We start from the raw sequence: 23,813 nt of genomic DNA on the forward strand, positions 1-23,813 counted from the left end.
CACACCCGATTGAGTTTCCAGCACTTTATTTTGCAAAAATAGAAAACTCAGCAATATGCGAACAGCGGGGTAGGAGATGTAAACAGAGGGGAGGGGACAGCACCCTAACCCCCCAGAGAAAAGGGGGAGCCTGCAGGAATCTTATTTGGCAGCTAAATATAAACTGGGGGCTTGGGGAAAGAAAGGAGGGGGTCACAGAGGCCCTGGGCTCCCCCTCCCAAGACCCCTGGAGGAAGGGGTCATTCCAGGGTGTAAACAAAAGCTAATAAATAAATAGAGGTTTCCTCTGGGTCTGGGCGGGGTCAGCTAAGCAGCATCTCCCCTCCCCGGGGCCAAGCTGCTCTGGGCGGTCAAGGGTAGAAGGCACTAGGAGAGGGACCCCTGGCCCCTCTGTAGTGTAGGAGGGCCCTGCTTGATGGCTGAGATGAGGGCGGAAGGCCAAGGCACGAGACAGGAGTAAGGGAGAGGCTTATCAAATGGAGGGCCCAGGATGAGTGCTGTACTTCAGCAGAGGTACAGAATGGGCTCGCATTTTCTCCCTTCCCCCTCAGGCCCCACTCAAGAAATGCAGGCCCCAGCCTGCCTCTACACCGGGCAGGAGGATTAGGATGGGGCACCGAGGACACTGAGCGCCCAGGTTCATCACACAGCGTCGGGCGCTCAGGGTGGGGCACGAGGGTGGGCTCAGCCCTCCCTAAGGGCCCCCCTTTTGGTCTCTAGTGTTCCTGTTTGCTCCCAGAAGCCCAAGCACCTGGCAGAGGAAAGGGCTGTGGGAAGGCGGGGCTTCCTCTTGCGTGGGGAGCCTGTGGCCTGAATCCGAAAGGCAGTGCTGAGATTTTAGAGTCTAGACCCAGGCTCGCCCCTTCTCCAGCTCTTCTGGTAGGTGCGCGGCAGTCCCTCGGGACTGTAGAGGGAGCTTTTTTAGAACAGGACAGGGATGAACACAGGCACCCCTAGAAACTTTGGCAAAACAACGAGCTCATTGAAAGGGTGGGGAGTGGGCGGGGCAGGTCCTCCCCCAGTCACTGGTGGTATCTGGGAAATGGTCAGTCTGCTGCCTGGGGCCCAACCCCACAGTGGGGTAGGTCAGGGGCCCTGGTCAGGTTGGGGACTTTGACCCCTTTTGCCCTGGCTCCCTGGAGCTTCATCCTCACTGGAAGCCTTGGGGTTGGGGCCAGGCTTCGAGGAGTCGTCCTCAAACATCTCAGGGTTCTCCAGCATCTCTCTGATCAGTGGGGGCATCGGGCCTGGAATCTCCATCTTCAGGGTTATAGCCCTTTCTGCTCCTACAGAGAGAAGCAAAGAGGATTGGAAGAGCATGGGTAGAGGCCCGCCCTGTGCCCCACAGGTGCTCCCAGCTCAGACCTGCCACATCTGGTGAGACTTCACCCTCCCTCAGTGTGATGCTCCCTGGGTGATTCCACCCTGCCTTGAACTTCACCTAGCCTGCTGCCTGTCTCCATTTTTCAAGCTTCCTCTTTGCTGTTTTTAGAGACAGGAGTCCTCACTGTCTGGGACCTCTGTCATGTGACCTCAAACCTGCAGCCATCCTTGGAGTCAGAGGTGCAGGCCAAAGCTTGCAGCTTCACTTCCTTTTCCTGTCTTCCTTTCTTTTTTCCTTTTTTTTTTTTTTTTAAATTCTTTTTAATATTTTTTGGATATTTTATTTACATTTCCAATGTTATCCCCTTTCCCCATTCCCCCCACACCCAGAAACCCCCTATCCCATCCCCCCTTTGCCTTTTTTAAAAAGATGGAGTTTTGCTATATTGCTCTCACCCAGCCTTGAACTTGAACTTGTAGCAATCCTCCTGCCTCTGCTTCCAGTGTGCTACAATTACAGGCATGTATCACCATGCCTAACTTTCAGAGTGGCTTTTTAAAGATTTATTTACTTATCTGTATGGTTGTCTTGTCTGCATGTACATGTGCACACCAAAAGAGGGTACTGGATCCCATGGGTCTACGGTTACAGATGGCTGTGAGCCACCATAAGGGTGCTGGGAATTGAACTCAAGACCTCCAGAAGAAACACCAGTGCTCTTAACACCTGAGCCATCTCTCCAGCCCTCCAAGCACCTCTTCTTCCTTTCATTTTTCTTTCTTTCTTTCCATCTTTCTCTCTCTCTCTTTCTCTCTCTTTCTCTCTCTCTCTCTCTCTCTCTCTCTCTCTCTCTCTCTCTCTCTCTCTCTCTCTCTCTTTTGGTTTTTAAGACAGGGTTTCTCTGTGTAGCTTTGGCTGTCCTGGAACTCACTTTGTAGACCAGGCTAGCTTCGACCTGTGTGCCTCTGCCTCCTGAGGGCACGGATTAAAGATGTGTGCCATGAGCTCCTAGTTGTAAATTTTTTTTTAAAGTTTTTTAAAGTTTTTTGTTGTTGTTGTTGTTTTATATATATGTTGAGTATGCTGTATCTGTCTTCAGACACACCAGAAGAGGACATCAGATCCCATTACAGATGGTTGTGAGCCACCATGTGGTTGCTGGGAATTGAACTCAGGACCTCTGGAAGAGCAGTCAGTGCTCTTAACCACTGAGCCATCTCTCCAGCCCAAAATTTTTTTTTTTTTGAAGACCACACTATATGGGACTTCCAGCTCCATTACCCAGGATGGCAGCCAGACTCTAATGTTCAGAGCATCCCAGCTGTTGCAAGGCCGGTTCTTAATAACTTTTATGACAATGTTTATCAAATACTCATGATGTTACAAGCACTGTGATGGTGGAAATGTCCTGGGTAGCCTTGAATTCATGAACTCAAAGTAAACCTCCTGCCTCAGCCTCCCTAATACTGAAATGACATGCATGAACCACCCACCATGCATGGCTCTTAATTATCTCTACGTATACAAGGTAGTGTAGTCACTTAGTTCTTTCAATAAGCTTCTGAGGTAGGACAAGTTTAGCCTGTCTAATTTCCAAACAGAAAAATAAGGCATAAAAGTAAAGGAGGGTGAGCATTTGCCTAGTGTATGGATGGCATGGGGTTCCACCCTCAGCAACAAACAGACACACAGACACACAGAGAGAGAGCGACACACAGATAGACACACAGACACACACACATACACACACAGGCATGCAGACAAACACAGAGACACACACGGGCATACAGACATACACAGGCATACAGACACACACCACACACACACACACACACACACACACACACACACACACACACACACACACGGCAGTAGCCAAACCAAAACAGAAAAGAATTTGTTTCAAATCTCAAAAAAAATCTGCCCATTAGGATGTAGTTATCAAGAAGCCAGGACTCCATGGAGGTCACTAGATTCTCAGTTCCTTTCTCTCCCTGCCAGTGCCTGTCCACCTGTGTGACTCAGGAGACCTGCAGCTCTTGGGAGGGAGAGGGAGCTGACTCAGAACTAACCCTTAGTGCTGATGCCCCGGAGGTCAGTGATTTTCATAAGCATCCTTGGAAACATGTAGGGTTGGCTGGGTCTCCGTCGCCGGGCATAAAGCCTCAGGGCTTCCAGCAGGGGCTCCTGCAGCTTGTCCACCTTCTCGGGTTCTTCTAGGTCCATTCGATCTATACAAGGACAGTGGATGAGGCAGGGTAGGACACAGTGACAGGTGGCTGACGCCTGACAGACCTGACTCTGAGGGCCTCAAAGCCAAACTGTCTCATCAATCCTTTACTCCTATCTCCCTGTAAGGCCCCGTGTTTACCCCTCAGCAAGGACGTTGCTCTAGGATATCACTCCAACTAAATTCCTATCTCAGCACTGCACCCAGGGCTTCTGAGTTCTCTGGACTCCACCTCCGTTTTCTCTCAGCTTGGTTAGCCAGAAAGGCTATACATAAGCTGGGAAGTCTGTAGGATACCGTCAATGGGAAAAGACCCTCAAGCTCTGCCTCCTGGCCAGAGAGTGTGGATGTGTCTGGTGGGAGAGGGAGCCCATGCTGACGCCAGGGGGCGCCCCCGCACCTCCACAGATGAGGCAGATAGCACTAAGCAGCCCAGTCTCCGTGTCATCCATCTCCAGGGGCAGGAGCTGCCCAGCAAAGGCAAAGACGAGGTCTGTAAGGGGCCCAAAGCCAGCATTGTGCATCTGGGTTCGGTTCAGGGTCAGCCCGTCCGAGAATGTCATGGTGTCTTGCTCTGGGGTATACCTTGTACAGATCCGCAGCATCTGGAGGTTGGGGGTAAGGACGACGGTTAGTACCGCCCCTGAGGAAGGATTCCTAAGTAAGTTTGGTTCCCAGTAAGTAAAGCCGGAACCTGAGGAGTGAGGCAGAGAGGTGGGACTCACTAGGATGTCCAGGCAGGCAGCTTTGAGCAGCGTGATCTGGTCGGCAATGCTGAGTCCTGTAAAACCAGGCAGCCGCTTGGCAAACTCCACAATCTTGATGATGCATTTGGTGGCCAGCTCACTGAACTTGTCCCATAGCCCCAGGTCCAGCTGCACCCGGTGATCTGCGCTGGAGTTCTGCAGGGGAGGAAGTGAGCCGTGAAGCCTCCCCCTGGGCACTCTCCCCACGGCCCTGCCCGTTCCTGAGGCGCACGGCACCCTTGCCCAGACTCTGCCCACTTCTCACCGTGGTGTACTTGCCCAGCTGGCAGAGTGAGGGGAACGTCTCCTGGTGGGCTTTGCTGACCTTGGTGATGAGTTCCTCTAACTGGGGGCTCAGTTCGTAGCTGTCAGGCGAGCCCTCCTCCTTTACCTCCTTTTTCTTCTTGTTCCGGTCGTTCCTTACAGCTTGGGGTTGGGGGCAAAGAGGAGGATCAGGACCCTACGATTCTCCTTCTGGATATCCTGTCTCATCCTAGCTTGATGGGCTCAGTTCTCACTAAGAGTTTATATTAGTGCCTTAGTTTCCCTCTCTGCTACATAAGCTCCTATTTCCAGGCTGGCTTGCCCCAGCCCCACCCAGAGCATACAGGCATGCTCCCTCCCCAGGCCAATTCGGCTCCATCCTGCCCTTCCGGTTGCCCTGCAGGAGCTGGGGGTTGGAGGGGGGCAGGATATGCAGGCAGGATATCCACTTATAGCCTTGGCAGCACAATGGTGGGGGGGGGTGGAAAGGAGGGGACAGCTCAGAGCCATCTCAGGATCTGTCTGGTGAAAGAACAGGAGAGGGAAGGGATGAGCCCAACCCTCCTGCTTCATCAAACAGAAGAGAAACCTTTAGTGCCAGGTTTCAGAAGAATGGTCAAGAGAGGGCAGGATGGTAAAAGGCTGTATGTTCCCTACAGGGTTAAGGGAACTAACCTAATGGGAATAGCCTTGGAGAAGAAAGCAGTTACAAGGCAGGCTAGGTCTCAGTGTGCGGAAAGCTGGATGGCAAAACGGACAATCACACGATAGGACAGATGGGAGAGAGCCTACCTTCCTTGGACATGCCCACTTCAAAACACTTTTGTAGCCGGCAGTACTGGCACCGATTCCTGGTTACCTTGTTGATGATACAGTTTTTGTCACGGTGACATGTATACACCATGTTTTTCTGGATGCTGCGTCTGAAGAAGCCCTGAGTTTGGGAGCAAGAGCATCATCACTACACAGGGTGCTGGGAATAGCAGTATTTCCCAAACAAAGCAAGTAGCCCTAGCTAGACCTGACTAGTCTAGTTTTTTTGTTTGTTTGGGGCGCATGGTGCATGTGTGTGTGCGTGTGTGCATATTCATGTGCGTGTGTGTGCATGCATTCGTTTGTGAACAAGCCTTCTGAACACTATACAAGCATTCTACCGAGCTACGTCCCCAGCACCTCGCCCAATCAGTTAATTATCTATGACCAAAGCAGTTCCTCATCACACACAGACAAGAACACGCATGTGTACACAGCACGTGGGTCCCCCACCTTTAAAATAATTTTTACTTATCTATTCATTTATTCATTAATTTTTGGTTCTTCAAGACAGGGTTCCTTTGTGTAGCCCTGGCTGTCCTGGAACTAGCTAGCTCTGTAGACCAGGCTGGCCTTGAACTCACAGAGATCTGCCTGCCTTTGCTTCTAGAGGGTTGGTTGGCGCTAGAGGGTCTCTGATGTGTTGAGTTCTCCAGTATGCTAAGCAAGCATTCTACCTACTAAGCTACATTCCTAGCCGTGTGTTCCCATCTCTGATTGTACTCCAGGCAACCCTGAGTCCTAAACTCATCTGCCCCACCATATACGCACCTTGCAGCCTTCACAGGAGCTGACCCCATAGTGGTAGCCGGAAGACTTGTCATTGCATACAAAGCATGGCTTATAGACCCGAGGAGGTGGTGGGGGTGAGGGAGAGCTGGGCACCATCTCCTCCGAGCTGGTGCTCTGTGTCTCCACCGCTGAAGGAAAGGCAGGATGAGAAGATCAGCAGACGCACCCTCATCCCATGGCCTTTCTTTCTTGGGACCTGCTGGTGACCACTCTTGTCACCCTTGTACATAAGCCCTTACCAGGTACTCTCTTGGAAAGCCCAGACCACCACTCTCTGTAGCTTGTTGGGATTTCAGGCCCGACCACCGAACCCCTCTCAACCCTATCAGGCCAACTCTTCTACATTAAGGTCCAATTCTGCAAATTGCAGGCCAAGGCCAACCTAGGAGTTAACTTCTCTGCTTCTGTTTCATAAAGTTGAAGATTGGTTGGGACTCAGCAGATAAGAGCACCGGCTGCTCTTCCAGAGGACCAGGGTTCAATTCCCAGCAACCACATAGTAGTTTACAACCATTTGTAAAGCCAGTTCTAGAGGAACCAGTTCCTTCTCCTGGCTTCCGTGGGCATCAATCACAAAAATGGCACACGAAAATACACACAGACAGAACACCATACACATTTAAAGAGGGGGTGCATACAGCTGAAGAGTTAGGGCTCAATCCTAACTCTGGTAACCCCAGAGTTCCTCTGGAAGCAGTTGGGGGGGGGGTAGCAGATGTAGAGACAAATGGGGCAGTTACTGGCTACCTACAGCAGGCACCTGGCTGAATGACTTAATTTAAGTCACTCCTGAAAGACCTCTCAGGTCAGAAGGGACGAGTTAGCAGCTGAGTGACCAGCTCAGTGTCAGCTGACAGGGGAGCCAAGGCTCTCATTTGTTCTGATCATAGTGAGAGAAGCTGGGGAGGATTCACTCAGGTCTTTAGGTCTAGGAGCAGTTTGGGGTGTAGCAGAGAGTCAGGTGACACTGGGTAAACAGAGCTGAGGGGGAAGGGAACTAGCTGCCCCAGACCCTTTCAGAGCCAGTCTCCACTCCTGAATTGCTTCAGAAAACAGTAATTGTAGTTTATATGGAGTCCTAGCCTAGGCCCAGAGTAGTGGGAACCCACGCTTTATACAGGAGGCTGATGAGTACAAGCCTGCCACAGGCTCAGTAAGTGTGGGGTTCAGAGGCTCAGGACATTTGAAAATCATCCAGCCTGCAGGACCTGCTGCCCACATTTGGAAGTGGTTGGGGGAAAAAAAAAAGAAATCCTGAGGACCTCCAGCGTCCTTTGAACACATCTCCTGTGTGTGTCCTTCCTCCCACGCCAGGTAACCCACCTGGTCACAAGTCCATAAGACCCAAAGTAGTGAGAGGGCAGAAGAGCACATAGGTTGAGGGTTCCAGACCAGCTCCACCACCTTACAAAGAGGGAAGCCCTCTGTACCCACCCCACCCCCACACACTCAATTAGCATAAGAATCCTGCTGGAGTTAGATTCCCCCTCAAAAGAAAGGGGGCGGAAGGGTGCAGGGAGTTTATTCAAGACTGGGGGGTGGGGTTGCCTGAATGGTAGGTGCTGGGAGGTTTGGGGAAAGACTGGAAGGCCTCTCGGGCCCTCACTTTCGGCCCATGCTGGGGTCCCCAGGACATGTGCCTGACCCACAGGCCTGTGCGTGGGGTGGTACTCTCTCCGGCACCGACGCCCTCCCTACCCACAGAACACTGCCTCATTTCCTCATTTCCTCTCTTGCGCAAGGCCTGGGTGCGGTCAGGCTGGCATGGGGCAGGCAGCACCAGCCAATTATAAGACAGAGGCCCCGGAGAGCCTGCCCTTGGGCAGCCTTTCCCATCCTAGTGGCACCGTCACCCTCTCTCGGACACCCCTCTGGCACACGCCCCCCTCCCGTATCCGAAAGTGCTATGCTATGGCTCTGAGGTCACTGTGGGTGGAGGGCACTGCAAAGCTAGCAGGGTCTTCTGGGACACCCGGGGATCCCCTTCTTCAACCCTGAGCTGGGATGCTACTCCCGGGCTAGGCAAGGGCCCCTGCTGAGGAGGAGGGGGTGGGCTCGGGGTTTTCTCCTTTTAAAGCCCAAATTGCTGAAATTGAGGAAATTCCTGGCCAGGCTGAGCGGAGCTTCAAACAAACTCTTTATAACCCGCTGTAAACGCTCCCAGCTGCAAGGCCCAGCGCTCGAGCTGCCTGGGCTCACAATCTAGCACACAATCTCCTAGAAGACACACACTTCTGTAGGGTAACATCACACAGACACAAAAGCTGGCTGACTTACAGCGGGCACTGCCTTAGCCTGGGCCGGACCTTAAAGCAGAGGAATTCACAGACATCAAGCCACTCATACTCCATGTTGGTGGATAACAAGTCACAAAGCTAGGAGCTAAACAGCTCTACTACCAAACACCACATTCGGTCAGCACAACACAAGGACACCAAAGTCTCCATCCAAATGCCACTAACACACAATCCAGCTCTACTCTGAATCACCTTCCCTCTGAGTGCGGCAGGGAGTATATAGTTGGTTTTGTGTGTCCATTACTGGCCAAACTTATTGGCTCAAACAGAAATGCAAAAACATTGAACTACCAAGCCCAAAATGTCTCCAGAGGCATATATATGTATATATATATATATATATATATATATATATATATATATATATATATCCCTGCCCAGGATCCTTACAGTCAACACCTCCTCCCCACCCCCAGATATTTCTAACTCAGATGCCAGCCAATGTGCCCAAGAGTTCTCCATTATACTGGGCATGGCAAGGTTAAGAATTCATAGAAATTTGGTGCAATGTACTAGTTCCATCTTCAGCCTTTAAATAGTACATCGATTCTTATTCCCACCCAACCCCAAAGTACTGTCTCCTGTTTGATACCTCCCTTTCCACTATCCCAGTTGTTAAATCTGAGAGCTCTGCCCTGGAACAAAAAAAAAAAAAAAATCTGAACTTGTAAACAGCACTGTCGAGTGCCAAGGAGCGAGGCGCGTTGGCGGGGGCTCAGTGACCCGGCTTGCGCACTCCCCCAGCGCCAGCTACCCCGCCCGCTGCCCGCCCCTTCCCAGCTTGCCCCCCCCAGCCTAGGTCTGCAGTCATCCGTACCCAGACTGCGAGCCCAGTGCCAACCCCCAGTAAATTTGGGGGGTGTCCCAGGCTCCTCTCTCAGCCCCTTCTAACAGCCCGCCCCCGCCAGGCACTGTGGCCCAGGCTTCAAAGCCGCTTCTCATCTGGACTTTATTTTTACTGCCTCTCCGTCCTCAGCTTTTTACTGCAGCTCTGGAAAGGGGTTCCAGGGCCCCATGCCTGGCATCTCCCATTACAGAGAGGGGGGAAGATGGATATTTGGGGGCCTCAGGATTGTTATCCCCTACCAGCTGTGACTTCTAGACACCCCCCCACACACACACTCCATACACTTGGCTTTAAACTTTTGTTTCCTGCTTAAGTGGTGTTGGAGCCGCAGAAAAAGTCATCTGTCAAGACAACCGGATACATATACACTTCCAGGGGTGGTGGTGGTGGTTGTTGTTGTTGTTTTAATGAGGATGAACACAGAATCCAGCTTCCTCACTCTTCTGTGCACACCCCTTGCACCCCAAAGCAGAGCACACAGGATGCACTCTAGGACACAGCACTTTCCAAAGACGCCCCCGCAGTCACGCAAGGCACACGCCCTCCCGGACTCTCGCCACAAACATCCCCACACTGGACCACGAATATCTGCCAACCTAGGCGGAGGGTGACAGTGCATGGAGAGACCCCTACTCCACACCCACGTCTCCTAGGTCTGCACAAACCAGAAATTCACACGCTCTGCATTTTTTTTTAACGCTCCCAACTTCCCTCATGGACTTCATAAACGCTACCCACACTGCTGGGTGCCATATCCCTCCGAAACTAAGGACTGGAGGACTCACTAGCAACATACATCGGTCTCTCACCCTGATGTCACTCTGGAGTGACATCAACCAAAGCCCTAGCTAAACACCCACCATAAAAAACACATACGCTCCAAACACTGCAGCACACACGCAAAGGAGACGGACTCTGGAGGCCCTCATGTTTAAAGGGCCAGTACCTCACATAGAAAGGACCAGAATACCCTCTTGCGCCCCGGCTCCAAACTTTACACACGGAAATAGTAAGCACCAACCTCTCGTGCACCCAATACCCGATCTCCGAGCTCGAATACCTACATTGTAGACTGGCAGGCTGTGCCCAGGCAAAAGACTCAAGTCCGGCGAAACAGGAGCTGCCAGTGGCTCTGCGTAGCAAGCCGGCCCCGGGCCCGGCCGCCCCATACAGCCGTCGCGGACCCGGGACAAACGATTCCATGCAGTCGTACATCGCGACCCGGCTTGGAGAGAAACTGGGTGCTAGAACACCAAGGACCCGCAGCCCATTCCCCCTCCTCCCCCCGCAGCGCCCCGCTCCTGGAGGGGGGAGGGGGAGGGCTAGCATAGGGCGCTGAGATGCATGGGGGGTAAGGGGTGGGCGGGGAAGAGGGGGGATCCCCAGCAAGGGAAAGGGACTGGGCGGGGCGCAAAGGCAAGGCTGTAGCTTCTGCCTCGGTCCGCCTCACTTAGGGTGCCTAGGCAGCTAGCTCTGTAGAGACCTTTTGTAAAAGCAGAGCCTAGAGGGATGGGGGTGGGGCCTGGAGAGCGAAAGGGGCCGGGCACCAAGATGAGCAGAGCTGGGGAGTGGAGCACATACACATACGTCTACTAGCTGAGCGGCGCACGCGCTTGCTCAGACATACATCTGTGCAAGCGTTTATCTTGGCAGGCACCACAAATTTGCAAACGTGCAACAGTGCACACGCATATCTGCACGCACATACATTCATAGGTGCAAGAATTTGTGCAAATACACCTGGCTCAGGAAAAAATGCTTGCAACCATGCTCTCTCGACAACCTGGAGGTCTGAACACATTTGCACTTAGGCGCGTGCCTAGGTGGAGCTTGGGGGAAGGAGTGAAGAAATCAAATATGCGCATTTCCTTTCACTGCGTCTTCCCCCTCCCTTCAACCCTTTCTTCCACATACAAGTCAACACAAGCAAGGGTGTTAAGAATGGCTGCGTAGAGGGGAACCTTGAGATGCCCTGCGCTACGCAGCTCTCCAGACCCGTAGGACCTGCGTTACCTCCACCCCCCTCATTCCCAGGCCCGACTCCTCCTTCTTCCTTCGCGCGCGCGCGCTTCGGAGCTGAATACTACATTCCTGCGGCTCAGTGCGCGCTGCCGCCTCCTTCCTTCCCGATCTTCCCACCCCCGGTCCAAGGGCCAGAGCGCGCTCCCGCGGTGAACTCTCCGGGAACCCCCCTCGGGGCGGGTGGCCGGGCGCGCTCACCTCCTCCTGACCCGGCCCCGCCCCACCCCGCCCAGGCCGTCGCCAGCTCCGCAGCGGAGTCCCCCCTACCGCCCCCTCCAGCGCAGCGGAGTCTACCCCTCCTAGCTCCGGCTATCCTTCCTCTGCCGCGGGCTGAGCCGCCTCCCTCAAAGTCCCCAAAGCTCTATCCCGCGACTGACACTCCCAAAGTGCCCTGGCTACCTCCCTCATTGCCCTCTCCCAGACCCTGACTTCAGTTTTAGAGCACAAACTGCCCCCTAAAGTGTCCCTACAGTACCAAACTGGGACTCAGACGAAACTGATCTCTCCCAATGACAACTGCCCCCACCCCGAGTTTCCACTGTGCTAAGGGCTCCCCCCTCCACACACTTCGCAGTAACTGCCCTGCTAGTCATTCACTGCTCAGGGTCACTTATACCCCACCATAGGAAATAGCTGCCCCTCCCTCGGTGCCACCTCCAGTGCCCCCCTGGGCACTCAAGGGAGGGGGTTGGCCACGTCAGAAGTTTGCCCTTCCCTGGCCGCGTCGAATCGGGGACCCTGGCCCCGGGACAACGCCAGTGGCGGCGACTCCCGGAAACCGCCCCCTCCCCCGCGCCCCGCCCGACCGCCGGCCGCCCGACCGCCCGACCGCCCGGCGGGCCGGCCCAGCCGGCTCTGTCAGCGCGGCTCACACGGGGAGCGCCCGGGAGCGGGAGCGGCGCCCGGCCCGACCCCTTCCCCCGCCCGGCGGCTGTGGCTGAGCCAGGGCGGGGCGCACTTTTCTAAGAATCTGCTGTACCGAGTCGGGGTCGCACTGGGGTGCTGAGAGAGTGGGGCGCCTTTTGGAAGAATAAAAAGCAGGAAGGGGTGCCAGAGTAGGCAAAGAAGGCGGGAACGGGGGAGGGGAACTGGAGGCTGCCAGGGACTCACGGGGCAGGGCTGGAGAGGAGGGCCTAAAATGCGGATGGTGATGGTGGGCTGGGGTGGACGGGCAAACTGTGAGCTTGTAGGAGGCTCGAAGAGGAAGACAAGATCTTTCTAACCTAATGTGAACTTTCCCATAATGTCCAACACTCCATTTCTGAATCCCAACTTACCCCCCCCCACCCCGCACCCAAAACAAAACAGAAAAGTCCGGGGCTAAGTGCCTTAATTGGAATAGAACCAGTAGGAAAAAAAGTAGAAAATGAAAAGTATCCCCCCAAAAAAACAAGAAAAAAAGAGCCTTGACGAGTCAACTTCGGGCTTGTAAGTTCCCCTTCCCCCTCCGAAATCTGAAAGGTCCCAATTAAGTCAGGCCTGCCTGGTTGGTAATTAGAACCAGAAGTGGCCAGGCCACAGGGAGGGGGTTGGGAGGAGGGCACGAGAGTGGGGGGAGGGCTCCAGGAAGCCATGAGTTCTCAAAAGCCCCCCTTTCTCTTCACCAGATGCACCCCAGTCCTCATCACCCCCATCTGTGCCTGTTGGAGTACTGTGTTCAGAAAGTGTGCAATAAGGTATATACCAGGCATTAAGGTATCAGACCAATCTATGCCACCAACCCCAGCCCTTGTTCAAAACACAGTACAGTTCTGGTTAGAAAGCAAAATGGGGGGAATCTAGTGCCCCTCTTTTCCCCAAAGCACCCCCCACCCTTATTGCAGCAATTAGACCCATTAGCCTCTAGCATTGCATGGGAACCAGATGTTCCCCACCAGCCTTGGTGAGGGTATGAAGGGGGAGGGCTGGTGCCTGACTTGCCCCCTTCCCTATGATCCCCACCACCAGAGTGCACCCCCCTCCCAGCTAGATCCTAGAAAAGCTATGGTCCCAGGGGCAAAGAATGTGCCCCTCCCCCACTGAGAAGGCCACTAGCACTCAGGCTTCTAGCCTGGTCACCCCTCAGAGCTCTACCGGTCCCTGGCAAAAAATGTGAGTTTGGCCTGGACTGGGTTGGGGGAGCGGGACAGCTAAATCCTCTCTTACTACCTCTACGTGAGGTTTGAGGATCACTGGCTTGGAGTTCTTCCTCCTTAATAACACTTCTTTTCTTCCAAAAATCTCACTCTAAAAACTGAAGGGGTATTTCAAACCAAAGTAGGCCCCGCCCAAAAGGGTAAGTCCTAAAGGGATAGGTCCCACCTGAGGAGCTCTGGGAGGGGTCTTCCGAAGACAAGGAGGGGGTGGCAGAGGAAGGTGTGAAAGAGAGGGTGAGGCCCAAAGCAAGGATATGAGGCGCTCTTGGCAGGATGGGGGCTGGGACAGGGTAGGGGGCCAGGAGAGGGGGGGTGCCGCCTGGGCCCCAGCAGCGGCGGCAAGCTCGGCTCCCCCCGCCGGAGAGGTTTCCTGTTGCAATCAAAGCCCCGTTTGTGTCGGCCTGGAGCTGGAGCTGGAGCCGGAGGAGGAGGAGAGACTGGGAGGGGAGGGGAAAGAGGCAGCCACTGGGGGTTTTTCCTGGAGGAGGCTTCGCTGCCGCTTGCTTGCCACCCTCAACTGCCACAAGCTTTCTTCCCTTACTTCTTTTCCCTGGTGCCTGGCCCCTCTCTGGGTCTGCACCTGTATAGCTGCCCTTCTGGATTAGGTCTGGGCATCTCCAGTTGAAATCCTTTTCTCCTTGTGCCAGCCTGCTCTCAGTGTCCCCAACTAACTTAGTACGGTAGAGCTTGGGCTCCCTGCCCCACAGACACTGGCCCCACGGCCATAGTGATTATTACCACCACACTATTTGAAGGACAAATTGGGCCAGGTCTTCAAGACCAGAGTATCCCGTCTCTGCTGACACACTCTGTCCCTGTAATCTGGAACAGCAAATATACTACACATTGGTGTTCGTGAGAGATACACAGAGCTACGGACATTTGGCCTTTCGTTCACACTCACGTGTGCACGCATGCATGCACATGGGTACGCTTGCGCGTGCACTCCCTTCTTTTTTCCATGCACACAGGTCTATGCTTGCCTAGCTCAGCTGCACACGTTCCCCTAGCCTCTCCCCTCCTCCACAACAGAGTTCTAAGATGCCTGCCTCACCCACTGAGGCCCCAGGAGAGCCTCAAGAGGTGGAGCAAGACTTCTCACCAAGGATATCCCCAAGGTGCCAAGGGCTGATTCTTCAATATTATCCAAAAAACAGCCCCCAAGGAGAAGCTCCAGGCCCCTCCTTAAACCATCCCTTCTTATCCTGAGAAAGAGGGTGGTACACTGAATAAGAGGATGTAATGAGAGACAGGCTCACAGTGTAGGTGAGTATGGGTGTGTCCTCAGATTTATGGCTCTGATCCACCCCTCCTATTTATGGTTAGATGGCTACAGCCAAACAGGGACAGCGGATCAAAGCAAAGGAGAGATGCCACTCTTCATCCTTTGGTCGGTTACTCTCCCACCAAGTGAGGGTCCCTAAACTCCAGGATTCCTTCTTCCCTTCAGCTGGACTCCCCACCCCAAGCACACTGTCTGGACCCAGGCCTTTCCCTCCTCTCTACCCCACCTGCTACCTCCCTGCCTGGGCCTGTCCCTCCATGCTAGCCCGCCGCACCCTCCTCAGCTGCCTTCCCTGGTGCTGGCTCTTCTTTTGGAGCTCTCCTTCCAGTCCCCATCCTTCAGGGCGACCTCTGAGGATGAGGCTCAGCCTGCCACTTTGGATACCTTGACCTCACTTTGAACCCTGACCTCCATCTCCATGTATCTAGAATACAGAAACACAAGGAGACTTTCACTGGGTACCAGCCGTGTCTCTCAGCGTTCTTCCTACCACCAGCCTTTCCCTTCTTCCTTTCTGACTTTCGCTCCCTTAGTTACCTCCCACAGAACCTGGGGAAACCAAGTCGGAAGAGATTAGGTTGTATGATTCCCTGCAAGTAATACATTCCTGGGAGTTGAGGCTTATTCCCACTGCCTGGTGCTGGGCAGCTTCACAGAATGACCCTCAGGAAGACGGAGTCCAGCTGAAGTTTCCAAACTCTCACCCTGCACACCACACTGTAACCTCTGTTGTATTACAGCGACACCACAGGCAACCCCTACAAATTCTTGATAATCAGTCCTCCTGATTCTTCAGTTTTTGTTGCATACACTGGAGTTCTGTGTAGGAGGAGTCTTGGAGATGCCATGTACACACACGCTACACATGGTCCGGGAGACACACACACACACTCCAGATAAGCATATTCTTTCTAGTCTAGTCACCCCTATATACGACGCCCTCCAGGTGTCCCTGCTTTGCCTTAAAGGCCCTCCTCCTCTTTTGCTCGGTGCCATGGATATATCTTTACTGTTGTTGTTGTTGTTGTTGTTGTTGTTGATCTTTGGAACAGGTTTCTCTGTGTAGACCAGGCTGGTCTCAAACTCAGAGATCCCTGCCTCTGCCTCGTGGGTGCTAAAATTAAACGTGTGAACCACCATGCTAAAGAATGTGTCTTCATCTTTCTCTTTCTGTCTCTATTCCCCACCCTCTCCCCCATAAAGCTTCCGTTTCACCTCTTTATGTTTTGTCCCTGTATAGACAGAGCCCTGTGCCAGAAACTGGAGTTCAAGGCTCCCTACCACACCCCTGCCTGTCATGTCCTGGTCAGGAGTGACAATCACAAAGTGGGCAAAAGAGGGTCCCAGAGGGAGAAAGGAAGCTCAGGCTTTACTTTGCTGGCAGCATTGAACCACTTAACCTAAAGAGGGCAGGCCCCAGGACAAGCAGGGATCTGAGTGTGGGGACTATTCCAGACCTGGAGGGAGGGGAGGAGTCCAGAAACATGTGGCTAAGACAGAGGATGCTCCTGAGTAACCCTTGCTCCGGTCTAGATATGTTGTGGACCAAGAGCCACCTCTTTGTCACTGGGTTATTTTTGTCCTCAAAACCTGTAAGCATTTTCCCAGTCCCACACATCTTTATGCACCAGGCACTAAGTCTCCTTCCTATTTGCAGCCTTAGAACGCCAATGACTTTCTTTATCACAGGGCCAGCTGACAGACTGACTTCTCAGATTCTCTAGTCCCTCGTCTGCCCTCCCCACCATCCCCAACCAGACGCAGCCTTGAAGGACACAGATGCACAACCACGCTCCGGTGTCCACAGACCTGTGTTCCCTTCTGTGCTGAGTGGCCCAGGAGGCAGTTTTACATTTTCTACTTTGAGCTCATATGTGAACAGAACTGCCATCCATAGATACCATCCTCAAACTACATCTAACTTCACCCCCATCCTATAGCATCAAAGTTCCCTCCCTCCCCACCTTTCCAGCAAGGGTCACCCCCTACCCATCAGCCCTCATTTGTCCCCAAGACCCCTGAGACTCACAGAGAGAAGCCATCTCCTTGGGGAGGTCAGGCTGGCCCAGGCCCCGGAAGCTTGGGCTTAGCATATCAAACGGTGGCGACCCTCTGAGTGCACCTGGGAAGGCGAAGGGGAAGCCTGCTCCTGGGTAACCAGATCCAGGCCCCAGGGCACCGGGTGCAAACAGTCGCTCCTTATTGGTGGCCATGGTAGCTTCGATGTGGGAATCTCTTGGACTCTGCAGTGGGCGGGGGTGGTCTTCAGCTGCAGCCCCCGCCCATGCCCACTGCCCTGGCCTGGGAGGCTCCGTGCCCACCCCGCCTGGCCTGCCCACTGGGTCTCCAAGGTCCTAGAGAGAGATAAAGGAAAAGGCACATGAGATGACTGACAATCACTGTGTGGACCGCCATGCAGCCCAAGGCCGTGAGGGTCTGTCTTTTTGTTACTCCTTTTTTTTTGTTTGTTTGGTTTTTTTTTTGGTTTTTTTTTTGTTTTGTTTTTTTTTTGTTTTTTTTTTTGTTTTTTCGAGACAGGGTTTCTCTGTATAGCCTTGGCTGTCCTGGAGCTCACTCGGTAGACCAGGCTGGCCTCGAACTCAGAAATCCGCCTGCCTCTGCCTCCCAAGTGCTGGGATTAAAGGCGTGCGCCACCACCGCCCGGCTTTTTGTTACTCCTACTACCCTGGCTTGGGCACTTGCAATTCCATAGTGGGCAGGGCAGAAAGTGGTACAGATTCTGAGAAATTCCTCATCTTAGCATCAGGGAAGGGTAAACTGAGGTCCTAAGGTGAATGGCGATTTGAGATCTTTTGGTGAGGTTCTGGATGGAAGCATCACAGCTGGACCAGACAACTGCGCTAACACCTGTCCTGCAAAGAAGAGAGTATGAGTCCCAAGACCCAAATGCTTAGTCTGGGGGATTTGTAACTCAGTGGTGGGTCACTTGCTTAGCATGTAGCAAGTGCAAGGTTATGGGTTCGATACCTAGAACCAGGAAAAAAAAAAATTCAAACTGAACATCTACACCTTTACCCTGAATACCTTTGATCCCAGAACCCATGAGGCAGAGGCAGGCAGATCTCTCAGAGTTTGAGGCCAAGCCAGGCCTATACAGTAATAATAATAATTGCCAAAATAATAATAATAATTAATAGTAATAATAATAGTAAATAATAATTAAACACATTTAAAAATAAATTAATTCAAACTCTTACTACCATGGTAGTGTGGTGACAGCAAGCAAATGTCTCTGCTGTAACTTCTGGGTCTTATACAGCTTTGGAGGGTAAGATATACTAGTCACATGCAGACTCCCTGAGCTGATACCCCCCCACTTGCTGGCTTGGGGATATGGGAGGAATTATTCAATGTCTCTGTGCCTCTGTTTCTTTATCTGCCATTTGAGAATAATAGGACCCACCAGTTGGTAAAGCTGTTTGGTGCACTCACTAATTCATCACGCATGGAGTGTTTAGGACAAAGTAGGGCACACGCTAAATGCTATGTCAAAATCTCATACTCCATACTTCCCGCGTGCCTTTTAATTATCGTTTGCTTTCTCTGTCTTCCTTGGTGTTGTTTCCCCTCCCAACTCTTCCTTTGTCACCAACCATCCCACAGTCAGCCTACACTGCCTATGCTCTCTGCACAGGCGGGAGCCCTACTAGGAGAGAATTGAGAATCGCAGCACCAGAAAACCCCCTCTTGTCCTCAGTCCACATTGCTGCTCCTTCTTCTTCTCTCTCTGGACTCCTAAAAACTCTCCCTCTATTCTTTCCCCTCTCGAATGTAGCTTCCCTTGACCCCTGATGGAGGAAAGGGAAATCCAGGTCCCGCACACCATCATGTGGTGGCCAAGGGAAAAGTCCTTAATCAGGATTTCCAGAACCACCCACCCCTGTGAAGGTGAATGTGCTGCTCGCAGACTGAATGAAAGTGGGCAGAAGACACAGTGGGCGAGCAAGCCTGCGAGCGCACAGGTGGGTCTCCTTACTCTCATCTCCACATCCTCTCCCATTAGAGACTTTCTAGGACCAGCATCTCTTCCCGTGTCTTTTGTACCTCTGCTTCCCCCCCCCCCCTTCTCCCTTCTCTCTTAACCTCCGTACTCCTAGGAATAAACCTGTAAAGGAGACTCTGATCCTCACTAGGTACCTCCAATGGGCCCAGAACCCTCCAACTCTACCCTACTGTCCCCAGAGTCCTACAGTATTAACTCAGAGCCTCCAGGATCCTTCCCTTAGTCCATAAGGTCCTCATCCCAAGTTAAACTCAGGTGGATCCAGGAGTCCAGGGCCCCCTAGGCCCTTGGGCCATAGCTCAACAGGCTGGGCTACATTCCAGGTGGATTAACCCCTCCAATGCCAAGAGTGACTGGCTGGTAGAGCAACCCCCCCCCAATCTTTCCCAGATTCTGCTTAGATTGGAAATAGGCTCTCTGTTCCAGCCATCCTTGTCTTGGCATCTTACCTACAGAAGGGAAACAGACCTCTAGGGTAGGGCAGGACTTCAACAGGAGGTAAGTGGGGGCAGGGGGTTTTCAGGCTCCTGGTCTTCACCAAGGACATTATAAGAAAAGGACAACTCTCCCTGGCCTCGCTCCTCAACTACTTGGGAGGTGAGGTTTGGAGGTGAAGAAGGTAACAAAGATTCCTTTTTCCTAAGTCTGATCTCTCTGGGAAAGGGGCACACTTCAGTTCCAGGCAGAAGAGAACAAGATAGTGCAGAGTCAAAGGAAATCCTAAATGAGGCCTTAACTGTCTTGGTTCTTTGTGGGACCTGCAGAAGACGGAGTCAAACCCTCTTCCCAAGATGCCATCTCAGATGGTGTGGCCTGGAAGGCGGGCAACTGACTTGGGGAAAGGGTTCTTACAAAGCTTCTCTTAGAGATGAGGTGGAGTTGAGGGGAGGGCATGGATGAAGGGGGCTGCCGGATGGAGGGGGGCGTCTCCCTGCTGCCCTGCCCGCTCCAGAGTCTGGAACAAAGCTGCTCTTGTCAGTTGCTCTCCACCCGCTGCCCCCCTCCCCTCTGTATAAACACGACCACCTTTTTCCATGACCCCATCTCCAGAATGGGCGGAGAACCCAGGCATCCTTTGCTCTAGCCGGAGCTCCCAGTCAGCTCTCCAGGAGGCAGCAGTGAACCTAGCTTCCCTGGCTCCGTGCCGTTGTTGGGGGAGTCTAGACCCTTGATTCTTCACCTTGAATCCTCAGGTGCCCTCCCTCTACCCCACTGGCCCCAGGGAGGGGCAGTACCCAGGAGGCAGGCAGGCAATGCCAGTGGAATGTGTGTGGGCATCAGAGGGCACGGGCAGGGTGGGGCCGAGGGGGGAACTGGAGGTGCCAGTTAGGTGGCTTTCTGAGCCAGAGGTGGGGGTGTGCCGGGGTTGGGGGCGTGTCCTGTGCTGCCTACCAGCTCTAAGCCACTGTGTGTGTGTGTGTGTGTGTGTGTGTGTGTGTGTGTGTGTGTGTGTGTTGGGATACCCAAGCTCCGAGCACCCTGAACACACACACTTTCCTTAACCCCCCTCCAAGTCTTCTCCTTACTGACAATGACTGTGGTACTCAACTCCCAACTTAGTACCTGAAGAATGACCATAAAGGCAGGAGCCTCAAATTCGAGGAATAGGATCCCAACTGCCCAAGGCTTAAACCCTACGAGAGGGAATTATTTGAGCATTTTGTCCTTGAGTCCCCTCCCAGAGTCAAACATCCCTGCTGCTCCATCCCCATGACCACCAACTAAGCATATTCTTACCCTCTGGCCTCTGCAGAGATTCCCTCCTACATACTGGGCCAGACTGAAGTGAGGAACCTGGTGGAAACCGCTGAAAACGGAGAGAGGCGCTGTCAGTGGCACTCCATGACGGGTGCTCTCCTGAACCTGTCCAGGGCGTTAAACTCTACCTTTGTTCCACTGGAGCCTCCCCTCGAGAATATTCTAAAAGTGCTCCCCTTCATTGGTTCACTTGTGCAGTTACGGATAGGTCAGAGTGAATCCAGAGTCTGCAGTCCAAACTCCTCCACAGACCACTTTACCCACCTAGACACTGCCAGGACCACTTGCTAGACCTTTCCTGGTCGCTCTGCAGAGCCCTGCCATTCCACTGGAGAAAGGGTACTTGGACTATCAGATCCACCCTTTAGTACCCGCCAGTGGAAGAATGCCATCCTTTCCCAAAGGAGGAAAGCCCGTCTTCTCTGACATTCCGAGTACAGGAAGATAGGTTCGCTTGCCCAAGACTTTCCTAAATGCTCTCCTTCGATACTCACCAAAATCAAGGGCAGATAACCCGGCCCATCCTCAGTCTTTCTAAAAATCTTCCCTTTCCCTTCCCAGGTCACGACTGACCCCCAACTCAGGGCAGGAAGCCTCCGCGCAAGCTCGGCTAACAGCTTGGCCACCCCCGGAGGGAAAGGATCCCAAGGCTCCCGACGCCCCCGCCCCTGGCTCATTTCAGCAGAGGACCCCGGCGTCCCGAGCGGGCGAGCCGGCTTCCCCGCCTGACTCACCTGGAGGGGAGGGCGGGGGAAGGAAGGCCGCAGAGCCCCGAGATCCCGGCGTCGGGCGGTCTCGGGGATGGAGCGCCGCGGTGTTAGTGACTCGCGGTAATGGGGGGCTTCAGGGGGGCACGGCTCTAGGCTGGGACAATCCCGGGGCCTCTCGGAGCCCGCCCGCCCACGTGACCGCCCCAAAATATCCGACACATTTTCTCCCAAACCGCACACTGACTCCGCAGGCGGGGACACGGAAAATATTTTCTTTCTTTTTCTCCCTCCCTACCCCCCCCACCTCCCTCCCTGCCTGGCTCCCTCCTCCCCCTCCCGCCCTCGCTCCTCCCTCCCCTGCCGCCTGCCCCTGCCCGGCTCCCTCCTCGGTGCCCTGGGGCTGGGGGGGTGGCTGGGGGGGGACTGGGCGGGGCGGCCCAGGACGCCTGGGTCTCTGCCCCTCCCATTTGCTAGGCTTCCGTGGCTCCATCCCCGGGAGGCCGGGCAGAGCTGGCAGAGGTCAGTGTCTTGGGCTCCGTGATGCCAACCCTTTCTCTCTGGCGCTATCCCCCTTCCAGCCTTTGGGGAGACTGAGTTGTCTTTGGCCACGCTGTATTCTGCCAGGCCGGTCTCTGGTACCTCCCAGGGTAGGCAGTGAGGGACGTGGACAGTCCCAGGACGTGGAGTGATGGGGCAAGAGAATACCAGAGGAGAAGGCACTGTCCTCTTTTCTTAGTTAACCTCCACCTGCAAGTCAAATCAGTCTCCCTTCCCCTGGCCTTCTCTGTCCTATGGCCTAGGAGCAAACTGGTTTAACTAGTGGGGGTTATGAGAGTGCTGCGAATTGGGTTCACAGTCCTCCTCCTTCTCAACTCTGCCTGCAGTCAGCTCCAGGAGTTAAAGCGCGTGGGTCTCTCGCTGCCAATACCGTCCCCACCTTTAGGCTTGGATTTAGAGGGGGAGAGGCTGGCTGGGAGGAGGGCTGAAAGAACTTTATGGAGGAGGGGGGATGGGAGGAGCCTTGCGCTGGGTGTGAGGGAGAAAGCCCAGGCGAGGGTGTGTGTCTGGCTCAGCCAGCGAGGCCTGCCTGGCTGCCTGGTAGATGCGCCACGAATGTTGTTGACACTGGGTCTCTAGAAGCCCAAAGTCTGTGTCTAATAGGGTCGTTCTCTGACTCCAAACAAACCAAGGCTGAAAGGCTCTCAAACCTAGAGAGAGGGAAGCCAATAGTTTGACTTTATACTACAGAGCCAGAGAAAAGTGGAGTCCTATGCACAGAACAGAAGCACTCCCACAGGGATGGTCACGGCTCCAGAAGAGGAGAAAGATCATTGGACGGGCTGGGCTAGGCACTAGCCCAAAGGACCATCCCCAGCAACGCTCCCAGAGTGGCCAGCACCTGGGGAATGGGTCACATTTTCCACCTTGGAATTACTCAGCTCTGGTCTCCCTGTCACCCTAGGGGCCAGGCATTCCCCCGTGGGAAAGACTTTTTTGGGTAGCCATTATCAGCTGAAGGAGAAAGGGGGAAGAAGAGGCATGTTGTGGCAATCCCAGGAGACCAGAGACGTCATGGGGGGAGGGGGGGTGCAGACAAACTCTGCCTTTCACTCCAGGGCTGGGAATAAGTACTCCAGGGTCCCGTCCCCAGGTGGCCTGACTGCTGTTGACTTTGCCGGTTTCCCTGGGAGCAGCCCTTAGCAGTGTGGGAGGGGTGTGTGTCGGGGAGCTGGACCCTGGCATTCAGGCTGGGGTGGGATAGAGAACTGCCTGTGTGGCAGGGATCCTTCCAGGAGGCTGCAAAGTTAACCCCTCCTGCCCTGCCCTGGTGGTGGCTGGCGGAAGGAGGGGCGGGCCCAGCTGCGGTTTGGGAATGTGGCCCTAATCCCCCTCCCCACCCCACCCCAGCACATCTGTAGTTGGTTTACAGTGAATGAGTCTCCTGTCCTCATGAACTGGGCTTGGGCACCATTCCCTTCCTGCTCAGGCACTGGGACATAGACTCAGTCACCACCCTGCTCTGCTCTCTCCACTGGCTCTTCCCTTCACCATCCTTAGAGGATCTCAGGTTATGGGTACTTGACCCAGAGCTTTGGAACTCTGAGTCTGGAGCTTGGGGTAGCAGATGGGGATGGAGCAGTTCATGGGATGGGAGTGGGGACAAACATAGGAGAGCATCCAGGAGGACAATAAGTCTTAAATTCCATCGTTGTCCTGTTCCCTTTGTCTTGATCCGTCCATATGTCTCTGTCTGTGGTGGGTAGTTTGTTCATTTATTATCCATCTGGTTAATAAAACTACTTCCTTGAAACTTCCTTGTTCCAGCCTATGACTGCAGTGGGAAGTAGGGGGAGGAGGGATGCTCTCCAAGAATGCTTGCCCTGTACCAACCCCTCTCATCAGTAATTGTCTCTACCCCTCACCAAACCCAACCACTGGAGTTGTACACAGAAGCAGTTAGCCACAACAGACAGGGCCAGGAGACAGAGAGGCCTTAATCCCAGCCACCCAGGAGGCTGTAGCATGAGGACTCTCATGAAAGTAAAGAACTTCTGTACAGCAAAGG

The 23,813-nt window shown here is 53.7% G+C and overlaps 1 protein-coding gene across 3 annotated transcripts; it reads right to left on the reverse strand.

Moving 5' to 3' along the window:
• Nucleotides 1-9: 9 nt before the first annotated feature.
• Rarg (retinoic acid receptor gamma) lies at nucleotides 10-21,500 on the reverse strand. 3 transcript variants are annotated; one of them, XM_034516271.2, is made up of 10 exons: nucleotides 21,272-21,500; nucleotides 20,517-20,586; nucleotides 16,785-17,109; nucleotides 6,149-6,297; nucleotides 5,357-5,498; nucleotides 4,566-4,726; nucleotides 4,280-4,456; nucleotides 3,955-4,159; nucleotides 3,397-3,555; nucleotides 10-1,286 (listed from the first exon to the last, which is right to left on the reverse strand). In XM_034516271.2, the coding sequence occupies exons 3-10, from the start codon at nucleotides 16,966-16,968 to the stop codon at nucleotides 1,087-1,089; spliced, it is 1,377 nt and encodes a 458-aa protein (XP_034372162.1). In that variant the 5' UTR covers nucleotides 16,969-17,109; nucleotides 20,517-20,586; nucleotides 21,272-21,500; the 3' UTR covers nucleotides 10-1,086. The 3 variants fall into 3 exon arrangements, with proteins under 3 accessions (XP_034372162.1, XP_034372163.1, XP_034372161.1); XM_034516272.2 differs by lacking the exon at nucleotides 20,517-20,586; XM_034516270.2 differs by lacking the exons at nucleotides 16,785-17,109; nucleotides 20,517-20,586; nucleotides 21,272-21,500 and adding an exon at nucleotides 10,378-10,662.
• Between the last annotated feature and the right edge of the window lie 2,313 nt (nucleotides 21,501-23,813).

Source organism: Arvicanthis niloticus, chromosome 13 (assembly GCF_011762505.2).
Source record: "Arvicanthis niloticus isolate mArvNil1 chromosome 13, mArvNil1.pat.X, whole genome shotgun sequence".
NCBI lineage: Eukaryota > Metazoa > Chordata > Mammalia > Rodentia > Muridae > Arvicanthis > Arvicanthis niloticus.